General features: G+C 38.8%; 1 protein-coding gene across 1 annotated transcript; it reads right to left on the bottom strand.

Moving 5' to 3' along the window:
- Window positions 1-77: 77 nt before the first annotated feature.
- LOC124187768 lies at window positions 78-12,335 on the bottom strand. Its single transcript, XM_046579896.1, has 5 exons — window positions 11,988-12,335; window positions 6,590-6,753; window positions 5,410-5,576; window positions 3,431-3,599; window positions 78-2,686 (listed from the first exon to the last, which is right to left on the bottom strand). The coding sequence occupies exons 1-5, from the start codon at window positions 12,012-12,014 to the stop codon at window positions 2,494-2,496; spliced, it is 720 nt and encodes a 239-aa protein (XP_046435852.1). The 5' UTR covers window positions 12,015-12,335; the 3' UTR covers window positions 78-2,493.
- Between the last annotated feature and the right edge of the window lie 7 nt (window positions 12,336-12,342).

Here is a 12,342-nt window from a genome sequence, read left to right as displayed (position 1 = left end):
AAATGTATTGATTGCATCAATTTTCGGGATTATCAATATGGTCAATGGATCTAAGGATCTAAAGAAAATAGGATCTATTACATTTACAATGCATCATGCTGTTTAATAAATTATGAATGATTCTACACTATAAAATCTAGAAATAATAAACTTTAATTACAATAAATGAGTTTTATATGAATCAGTTGAAAATTATGCGGTATGTAATCAAGTGTATGACAGCCCATAATCATTCGATTGATATCGTTTTCTAAGAAAACAAAACGATTCAGGCACGTTTCACTTTCGAGACAACCGCATTTGAACACCGTGAATAGTCTCGAAAGCAAATTTGTAATTCGGCATACGATAGTGCTAAACTTATTTTATTATTATTATTTTAATATTCAAACTATGTATAATAATCACGCATTCCGCACACTCGCAATCGTTTAGGTGCGAACTCATTCTAATGGATAAGAGAGGGAAGAAAAACCTTACGTTTACTAAAAAGTAAAAATTCCGAAGTATGAAGAGTGTCGACGCAATTGATCAACACACCGTGACATTAAATCCTGCAACAGGATGAAACTCGCGATCCGTTATCATAATTAAATAACATACCTATATTATCATATGGCAATGCGGCATTGGCCAGTAAACGCACCATATTTCTTTTCTCGTTAGATTAACGTTAAATCATTGTTACACCGGTATGAAATTATGCAGTCGGCACCTCTCATAAATGTCCAATGTGTCCTATATACGCATTTAATACCATACGCGAGTTTCTTTAACTCTTCTTCGCCCGTAAACAGTACGTGGCAAAGTGAGCGGCGAAGCGAAGGAGGCGACGTGAATCCCGCAAAGAAGTAACGGTACGTTCCACTCATCGGAATTCACGGTACGGTCCATTCGGTCACCGTTCGTCTGTCCATGTACGTTTGTCCGTGGCTACGTCCCACGTCCGATCCCAACGCGATGAGCCACCGACGAGTCCGGTTTTCAATAAGGCCAGATATGCTCCTATCAGGGTGCTGCAGCTTCGGTCAGCAAACGCATGTTCAATGTTCATACAGCGACCCCGCAAACGGCCACGCGGCTATTCTCGTGACCAGCAGCCACGCGGCCCGCCGCATTCACCGTTACACAGTAATCGTATAATAATAGTGGATAATCAGTATTCAGAATTCGATGATATTGTGCTGAGAACTTGCTTCGGAGACCTTGAACGCTCATTTCTGGGTCACGTCGAACCTCGTCATTGGGCGTTTAACCTTAATCATATACTATCGTAGTCACCCACTGAAGTACTGTGTGTAGTAGAGTGAGAGGTCTTTTGTATCTGTGTATCTAACGTGACATGAGAAAATAAATTGGATCGAATCATCAAAAGAAAGGGACTGAACTAGTTTTTAAAATTCACTGCATCCCCATGAATTTCCTCAGCCTGCCTTTTTTCTCCTCTGCAGAATTAACGGTATTCGGAAATACGATCAGCGAGAACAATGACATTGGAAAAAAATGATCAAAAGATGAACAGTTCTCATCATCGAATATGGGTAAAAAAAATGGTGGTGAGACATGCCTCAAACGTAAAGATTTGAAAATTGAAGGAAAACTTAAACTCTTGGTACGTAAATTTAATCGATTCCACACCACGATCATCTTTTTATATTGAAATTTAGTTTTTGCTTACTTTCCATCTATAGAAATTATTACTTGAGCAAGTTAATCGATGTAGAGCATGTAATTTACTTCCTTACATTATACTTTCTTTGTTTGAAATGTCAGTCAATTTCAAATGAATGGGATAAGAAGTACAGTGTACAAGAATCATTTTCGCAGTACCCCAAACGTACTTCGCATCCTTGACACAGCGTTGTACCATAAAAGTGTCTTACTTTACCAGTTTCTACTTTATAGTTCCGAAAGGAGATCAACGGCGACGTATCTGCAACGGGGACTGCAACGTGGTTTAGTAATGAGAAGAGCGTATAGGCATGTGTATACCTGTATAACCTACCTCCGGATCGTCTGCCTATATGATCTCTAATTTTACTACCACGATATTTACCTCATTTATACATACCTATGCCTGTGTGTATATACCTATATACATGTGTATGAAACGCAGCGTGTATAATATTCCTGTGAGGAAAACCGGCTTTGGGAGACGTTCGTGAACAGGTCAGGTTAACCAGATCGAATTCCGAGACCAGATTCTACGAAGTATTGTTCCGGGCTAGATTCACTTTTAGCAATATTTTTGTTGATTTTAGCAACGCTATAACCGTACACACGTGTATACTAGAGCTGTGCATCGATAGAAAAAAGTCAATAAATTTTTGTTCTACGGAGAAACAAAATTTTCCCATTTTTCACTAGGATAGCGGTGTTCGTCTACCGCGTCGCTAGACAGAGGTAAAAAAATCTTTATACACGGTCTGTCGACGCAGTCTGCGGATCGTAACAGAATAGCGTACACTTTAAATATTACTGGGTAAGGATTGTCTAAAAGTTGGAAGCTGATGGTGTCTCGGAAGCGCCACTCGCCACCGAGTTCCTCGGCTTGCAGATACATCCGCTCTCAACCAAAACGTAATCTTGACCGGTCAGGGTCACCGGACCCAAAGGTATCACCAGGAACAGGTAAGGGACGTAGGTCTGTGTGCACTCTCCGTGGACCAGGTCGCATTCCTTAGATCTGAAAGATAAATGGACAGGAGATAAATAAACACCTTCCACTCTGCCCGCTCCACAATTAGGGATCAGTTTTCCTTTTTCAGTAAAGAAAAAGGTTACGCCCTCTTTCCAGGCTGATCCGGTCCCCTGACAGTCACTCGAGTTCTTTCGCTCGTTTTTTCCTCATCCTTGGGAGAATTCCCTCCAAGTCAAAAGATGCGGTTAACGGTTGTAACTGACGGAGACGGCAATGCCAGGGTCAAACTTGAGCTTTTCAGTGGCATCGGTTGATTCAAGAGCCGAAGATGACCTTCGTGGCATGCCTCGAAAATATCCACCCACGCTCATTTCGCTAGCGTAGTCACGTTAGTCGTAGAAAACATTTATCACCTCGGTTACGCTTGTGGCGCGAATGATTCATTATATACATTATATACCTGGTTGTAAAGATGACCCGACTACCTGGCAGAAAAAACATTTTGAACGAAGAAAAAGAAAGGAAAGAAAAACGTACACGTGTTACCGAAGACGTACATCCCCTGAGGTAAGCCATTGGCCCACTGTACCGAATTCCTTTAAAACTTGTGACTCACCAACCTGGTGAATATCGATTCGAGAATGGGAACGCCAATATTTGTGCTTCTCTGATCATTTTGGCAATTAGTGGACGAAGACGAAGATGCTGCGCATCGCGTACACCTTGTATAAGCTGGCAGCATCGTTTCTGTCTCATCCCAAACGTGACAAGAAAATTGGCTGTACTTACTCGCAAACTTCGAAGACGACCTGTTGCAGAAGGTCAGGGAATTTTTGAACAATCGTGACTGGTTGACCGCTGGTCAAGCTCACTCCGTACATCGGAGCTGTGGTGTTGTACCTCGTTTTGCACAATCTAGCCGGTGACCCGCAGGTTTCTCGTGATGAAAAGGCTCGACCTGAAAATGGATGCTACGTTGAATGTTCTAACGGTGCACATCGTCTACTCCCTGCAATGTAGTATCCGCGGAAAATATACTCCGGGACATTTTGCAAGATCGTTCGAATACGAGAAATCTGTAGCAGAAAGCACGCCGGATGCACTGCGAAGCATTGAGAAGGATATTTTATGGAGTATATAAGTACGGTCTCCGCAGTCCGAACATCATTATCTTTCGTTTTGAAAACTGTAATCGACGAAAGAACGTTTCCATTGGGAAGCAAAGACTTCGCCTTGGAGGTCCCGGTGGGAAGTTTGTCCCGTTACGAATAGGTACTCACATCGTGCATGGTGACCATGTGATGGGTGACTCGGTAAATGTATTGGTTGGATAACACATTATGGTGTAGAAGTATTTCTTTCACGCTGTATCTTTAAATTATCACGTAAAATTCAAGTCTCTAAAGAGTCTGACGTATCATAACTACTTTTGTACCGCAGCGGCTGAGTTTCAGAACAAAAACGTAATCTGCCGATTATGTCACGTTTTCCTTTTACATTTCTCATTATTTACTGCATTACATATATTGACGTCATTCGATATTCTTAAAATGGTTATTACATACTGAAAAGGAGAAATAAAAAATAAAACAGAATACAAGTATGAAGTAAGAGGTGAATTGTATAGGTCAAGCAGTCCGCATGGCCGCAAGAAATTCTTTAAAACAATCGTGTCAAAAGAACATTTTGCATAAGAAAACATGTAAATATTCAAACAAGGGAGAAGACGATGTATCGATTACGGAACCGGGTTTCTGTGTCATAAGGACAGCTGCATAACTCAAGGTTGCGGCACAAAGCAAGGTTAAGATACTCTAACATCCAACAGTAACTTGACTATGAGATTCATTGTTTGACTTAATTATATTACATACATTTACTGCTTCAAACCGTTCCGATAATTGGAGCCACCCGAGGTGAGCTAGTATAACACAGCATTCTACGGGGTTTTTATTACGCGCAAATAACTTTAAAAATATCATCGTAGCAGCTATAAACAGGGAAGTATCTTCAGAGATCAGGATTATGCGCGAGTTGGACTATAAAATAGACAATGAGTAGGAATAATCGTTGCTAATTTCGTTGCATGATGCTACTGTAACAGGATCAAGGTAGTTACTTGTAGGGGTAAAAAAAGCTCACGGTTTCTCTGCAATATTTCATGTTACGATTAGCCGTTAAGACGTACCGTTTATAGGCAACGCTAAAGGGTGCTCGTGGCTGCAGCGTCGATCATTATGAGGAAACAATAAACCACGTTATACCGAGGCAACTTTCCTGCCAAATTGCGAAATTTTATTTGCGGAATCCGCATCTATGTACAGTTTTCTACTCACAGGGGCGCAACAAAAGACGCGTAACGGACGGACGAACGTTACTTGAATTACGAATAATTGTGGGAAACCGGTAACCCAGATTATATTACTGGATATCTAGACGGGCATAGGTGGATAGATTATTTAATGACAAAGATGGAATGCAACGCGGTAATACGCGTATCGGTATCGTATTTCTACTCAACTTCGTTCGAGAATTTATATGGGCAATTTTTATCTTCCGATGTACGTGCATCATATATTTCCTCAATCATTTTCCAGAGAAGTTCAGCCAATTTTGACCGCAGTCGATGTTTCAAATTTAGATTGGAAAAGGGGTAAAAATTATCCTGACCAATTTTTTCCTGATATCGTTCCTAATGGCCTAATGGAATATGATAAGTTTGAACGTGTTTTTTTTTTCTTTGAAGACTATAAAAGCAATTTACTCACCGTTGCGAGAATTTGCATCCGCAATCGAATAATCTCCGTGGACCGCTTTGTAATTGTGAAGTAGTGCCTTTCGGGTCAATTCAGGATCAATGGTTTGCGGCCGATACGCACGACCAGAACGGCTGCTTCCGGCCCAGAGACCTTTGAAGTTACGGGAAATTGCTGCTCTGCAAAGAGATAAGTTCGTCTTGGGACATTTGCGGTTGCAAGTGCGAATCTATGCGGTATTCTTAAGAGATTGCTCATTTGTTTGGTGTTACGATTAGTATTTTCCCTTTTATTACCGACACTATTCTACTGGAATGGACGTACAGAATTAGTATCGATTTTAGAGGAAGAGAGAAAGTGGAGGAAAAAATGTGGGGAAAAAATGGTGAACTTTTCGTCCAGAATAACAGAAAAATCACATTTAACTCAAAATAAGAGTATTGAATAGATAATGAAGAAAGATGTAGAGTTCAAAAATGTAGGGTTTCTTACTGATAAACTGGCCGTATAATAAATGAAAAGTTAAGAAAATGGATAATACTGTTTGAAAAATCTACAGCAATGTTATTTGAGCCAGGGATAGTTGAAACGAATCGAATAACATTCCTACTACGTAAGTCAAACGAAGCTGAGCAAATTCGAACAACATAAGCTACGATATCAACAATTTGAGAATAGTTGTAATTCTAACGTTTCAATCGATCAAACCCTGGTATTTTTGATTCGATTCTAATGTTTTCACGCTTATTTTATTCACTGGAGATACTTCCAGAGATGGCCCATTAAAAATTTTACAAACAGATACAATAGATTAGAAAATTAAATTTGCATGTTATAACTATACTGTAATTTAAGATTGTTTGAATATTTTTAGACAATTTGTGGGTATGTGGTCAACGGGAAAAGTCTTCAGTTGAAGAATTTGATAGAATCGAATTAAGAACACCCGGATTTCATAGTTTTGAACGTTCTAATGCTGCTTTGTCCAGTCATTTCTATTAATAGTAGGAACTTATTGCAGAAAAATGTTGTTTCATTTGTGTTCATTAATACTGGCGCAAATAAGATTGTTGTAAATAATTTGAGCATTCTTTTTTTTTAAATTTTTGATTCGTACTGACTGAATCCTAAGAATTTGGTAATTCTTCGTGAAGAAATTCCTCGAGAAATTTTTTAGACACTTCGCACTTACGAAGGATACTGCATATCGTTGGGTCCTATGCAATCGGTGGGATCTGTGAGGGCATCTCCCCAGACATATTTCAGCCCGAGACCACCACCCTCGCATTTTCGGGTCGCAGTTGATGCCAGGCAGACTGTAGTCAGGATGAAAATTAGCCCAAGGTACCTGAGCATCTGCGGAGGAAAGAAAGAAAAAAATAACGTAAGGTCGAGGAGGCGTTAAATGTTTGATTAACGGGACATAACGGAAATAATGTGGTTTCACTGCCGGAGTCGATGTAAGAAACGGTTTTTTGTCTAAGAGTTTTTCCTGAAGCTGCAGTGATTTTAAACTGGATGATGACTGGTCTCAGAAACTATGACGGTCGTTAATTATACAGCTGTCAATGACTCGGATTCTCTCCACTTCAATAACCACTTACTTCCGCTGAACGGAAAACGATTAGACACAGCTATAATGATTGTCACAGATTATTATGCGGGGACATTCAGGCGACTAACCGGTTGTCTTTTTGTCCTGCTTCATAATTTATTTAACTGTAAATCGATCAGGTTCTTTCTTACGAGATGAATTTACAATCCTTAGACAGTGTTCAACGATGTGTCTAGTCTACACTCTACACTGTAAAAGTCAGCCTCGATAAGATTTATCTTATATTTTTCTGGTGCAATTACAATAACACATAATTCGAAGATTGATTATGAAGAGATTTACGTGATCTCTTACTTGCAATTAACTAAGAAGCGCGGCATTGATCACGCGGATGCTGATAATATAAACCCTGACAATTATTTTAAATTGGAGTAAAATGTTCAAGTTAACGTAGATTTCCTTGTTGTTCGATATCATTTTTGGAGAATGTATAAAATAAAAATTTTAATATTTCACGAAATCGATAAATCTTTATATTTCGAAGGTCTTTTCGTCATTTGCGAAACAAACACAAAAATATTGGGTGCAACCTTGTACCATTTATAAATTTGAAAAATAAAACATGGTTTAGTGCTGAAAGAGCGTATCCACGAAACATAAGGCCTTTTATACCTTTATTCATTTTTTCGGCTAATTTTAGTGTAGATATACGTTTTGAGCGCTATTGTAGCGAATGCTGCGAAAAAAAAATTGTACACCTTTGTACCGCCAAATTCGTCTTATCACGCATACCTTTTAATAACAGTAAATATCTAAAAATAAGCTGCCAATTTCACATCAAATCAGTCACACAGGTTGAAATCAAAAATTGAAATCACTTGGCGATTAAATATGTGCTATTCTTTGTATAATTTTAGAGAATCTTAATTTTGGGATTTTGTTAAAAAAAAAAATTCCAAGCCCTATTACACGGACATTCTAACTTTATTGACCGAAAATCCATTTTATCATATCTGTGATTAGTAGTTTTTTTAAATGGATATAACTTCTTCAAAAAACAAACGATTCTCATCATTTTCTTCAAAATATACGGAGGTTTAGCTCTCTTTCGAAAAACCTTCGATTCGCCTGGATTAAATTACCTCAAGAATGGCATTTTCAATCCTCAAGTAACTGTCAATTTTTATTTGTAATCACCAAAGGCGATTGGAAGTCTAATCAGCCTAGCCAGTCAATTTTTCAATATTTAACCTTTATTCAATAAGAATTAGAAAATTGAAAAAATTAGAATACATCCGATCGTTTACCAACCATTAATTAATTTGACTTCAACTGCATGCATTAAATGTTTTGCAAATTCTGTATTTTACACAATTGCCTTTAAAAAAATAGGTCGACGAACATAATCAAACAAAAAAGTTGGTGTCTAATTTTGAAATTTTTTCGCACACTTTGCGATTTTCTCCAATGACCCAGAATTACAGAACCAATCGTAGAGAGCAAGAAAAAAAAACCGTCTACTTCGTGACTAAAATTACAAGAACGTGCCGTTTAATGTATTCAGGTTTGCCTATTCGTGATTCCAGTACAAATTAGCCGTCGGTTCAGTGAACCACTTCTTGAATATTCACATTCTTGGTGTAATAGTGGGCAGATAAAATCACGTCTGCATGCAAGCATGTTCCAGGAACGACTCTTTAAGTGTGCCAAAGGTGATCATGTCCGTCTCTCCTCGAACCCGACAAGTTCTTTGAAGGTCAAAACCAAATTGCGAATTTCACTAAACGCTCGTACTCGCGATCTGCAACTAATTTTAATGCTTTCCCGCGAGTTTGTAACCCAGACCGTAATTCTACTTCCGAGTCTTAAAAACTCCGCGCACGTTTCAATGCAGTGCACACGTCGAGCGCGTAATTACTTTGAAAATTATGATTCGGTGCCAGTGGAATCGACCGAAAGTCATACAGACGTGCCATTCGTGGATGGTTGACTTTAACGGGGCCCGATTTATAACATGTTCATGATAATGAACGGCGATCGATACACACACCCTGCAGCATCGGGCAATTTACGATAGACGCGTGTTCGGGGTTTCTGGGTTGCGAGTCATATAACTTCCGTTATCGTCGCTCGCAATGTTCTAACGCGTTTGGCTACTGCAAGTGAAGACGACCTGCACGACGCTAAATTGGCCAGTGAAAGCAGTCTAGGCTACAGGCATAGCCGGCTTTACCACGTATCCATTACTATCAGGGTTCGTACGCTTTTTGGAACCCGAAATTCCCTCACTATTCCAGGTGTTCCAGCCTGAAAAGAGGATTTTTTTCAGTAACCTTTCATGAAATATGCCGTTGATTAATGACATTTTTTTTTGCATATCAATATGTACTAATACCTTCAATATTACCTAGTAATTAATTTACTGTCCGACTACTAATTTACAAACAGCCAGCGATTTTCAGTAAGAAAAAAACGAAAGGTTTGATATCAAGTAATGTACGTATAAGAACGAGTTTATTTCTACAACAAACTTAAGATTCCAGTCTTATTTTCTAAATTCCCTGCCTTTTTCCTGCTGTAAGAAACTCCCCGAGTTTTCCCGGTTTTTCAGGTTTTCCCTCTGCGTACGAACCCTGACTATGTATGTACGTGTGTAAGTATACATGCATGTATGTACCACCGTTTAAGTACTACGTCTACAAATAATGCCCATCAATATTCTCGAACAATACATCTCAAGATAGACAGAAACTGCATTTAAAGTGCTCGAACACTTGTACCGCGAATCGCAGATACCCGGCACTCATCTGCTGAACGCTATTTCTTTGACCTTGTTCTTGTCCACATGTTGATCATGCAATTTTTAAGTTTAATGAGACGTGACTTGCACTGAAAATTGCATTATCGCAGCGCAAGGTGGTGTTTCATGGGTCTAACTGTGCCAGATACCGTGATAAACGTAATGATAACCATGATCCATAAACCGCATACTATATCGTTTGCAAATTTTCAGTTAATTTTCTACTTTCAAGAGTAGCCGGTTTAATTCGACTTGCAACTCCTGCAGACGCAGAACGAATAATCTCTGCACTTGTTCAGCACTTTAGCTTGTCGTAAATGATCACTACTAACTCTACCTCTGTCAAGATTTCACGTGTATAACGTTTGAGACTTCGAACCAGTTGGAGGACTTATTCACTATTGTACCTTTATAATTATTGTACATTACTGACATTCGACGTTTTGTCACACTTTTCGATCGCACATAGTGTGTACTATAAAATTGCATCCCATATTTTTTAACACGAATCCCATGTATGAACAAAATTTTGCTCACTTACATTCACACCATGGATAATTACAATACGATTACGCGTACGTTATACTTTGTGGTCAGACGCAAGTTAGACTATAAGGATTAAGTGTATTATCACCTGTCTCGAGAATGGTCGTTGACCTTAACCGACGACAACCTGCGATTAGCGATGCATCGTACATACCCAAGCAAACATGTACCCGTATATATATAACCCATGTATACATCCTGAATATTTTCCAAAGGTCTTTCTCAGTATTATACCAACAACAATTGCTAATAACTTGCAGATACATATCATTGGATTCAATTTGCAGCAACGCGAAGTTGTCCGGATCACATACACGTACGTAATGAAGTACGCCGCAGGTTATTGACATGTGAAAGGCGTATCATCATACCGTACGTTACGTGCATTACGACTTCCTCGCAATGAATTTGTATCAATTTAAATCCAGCGTAATATTTTACCCAAAAAATCACTCATACATGGTCTTCATCCTGTCGGAGACTCTGAGTTCCGCACGGACAATATTTCAATTTCCGTGTACTATGAACGTGCAATCGCTAATCGTGTAGTCGTAATTGGCGTGCGATGCTCGTTCAACAATGAGAGTACCTTGACTAACGGATTCATCTAGTTCCTCGCTTAAAGATCACGAGCAAACGATGCCCGTGAGAATGGTTTGAACTTGCGATTATCCCGGGAACGAGTAACGCTGAATCGGATCAACTTGCCGCCGATTCATTCGCCCAATTTTTTACCAAATCGGTCGATTCGATTAACGCTCTCGCTTTTTGCCAAGCATATATATATTTTATTATCTGCAATATTGGAACCCTGATTTTTTTTGTTCGTAAAGCAACGTATTCCTAATTACACCTACGCAATTAGTCGTAGCGGACACGTGTTACGTATATCCGAATATAATTTCTTTTTAATTGAGGCACATGACGAGTCGCCTGTGCTCGACGTCGCTTCCTAACGGTAAAAGTCTTTTGGGCCACAGAATTTCGTGAATAAATTAACTGTCTTTCGATGTACGAATAAATAATATCTGAAACTGCTTCGCCTTGAAGTGACACAAAAACCGGATCACCTAATGTCTTGACTGACAAAATCCAATCACAACAATCTAGGCTTCGAATCCATGCAACAATGTAATCTAAATTTGAATTTACACAAGGTCAATATGACGGTGTTATATCTTTTTCTATTGAGATCTGCAATTTTTGTATCAAACTGCGGACTCGTCGAACTTAAATATTTTTTTCACCGATTACCGCGATCAAATTGTAATAATAGTATGTCTCTGTGAGTCACAGCTAAATCAATTCAGAGAACTAATTACTGTGAACACTAACGCACGTGCTTTAAATGATATACATTTAATGACACTGCGCTGCACCGGTTGTAGTTTCAAATTATAAACGTTCGATTAAACGAAGCCGAATTATGGTTCATTGTTGTGTTCAAATTATACATATTTGACTGTTGATGGATAATTAAACGTTCAATTTTTCGAAGTGCGTTGAGCGTTGGTTAATTTTTTAGTCGAACAAGCCTTGTACTTTTTACAATATTTGAAAAACAACGTGACGACCAATATTTGACAATTTTTCGAGTATTTGGATTCACAAAAATAAACATAATCTCATGAAGATTGGCGGATAACTTAATTTAAAAAAAACTGTATGTTAATAAACAACGGTACTCACCATCAAGGCGGCTATCTTAAGCACCATTTTTGGAATATTGTTTAAAATAATAAATAATATCTAACTACTGTTTATTAAAACTAAATTGAACCTTTAAACACTATACATGTCACTATATGCACTGGGTTTCTTGAGGTCGAGTACCTGTCTTTACAGGTGGATGTCCAGAGGTTGACTGTAGAATTGTAAGTAACTGCTCTTTGCTGGAAGCGCCGGTGGTGGGAACCGAGAGGGAAGGAGGGAGAAATATGGCCCCTATTCTGCTTCCAAGGTATTTCCCTTTTTCTTCTCTTCATGGGCAAGGTGACGCTTGACAATATTTTACACAGTCACAAAATTTCCCAACGAGAAAAAT

This window comes from Neodiprion fabricii, chromosome 1 (assembly GCF_021155785.1).
Source record: "Neodiprion fabricii isolate iyNeoFabr1 chromosome 1, iyNeoFabr1.1, whole genome shotgun sequence".
Classification (NCBI taxonomy): domain Eukaryota; kingdom Metazoa; phylum Arthropoda; class Insecta; order Hymenoptera; family Diprionidae; genus Neodiprion; species Neodiprion fabricii.
The sequence above is the reverse complement of the archived record's forward strand: the minus strand, read 5'-3'. Positions and strand labels throughout refer to the sequence as shown.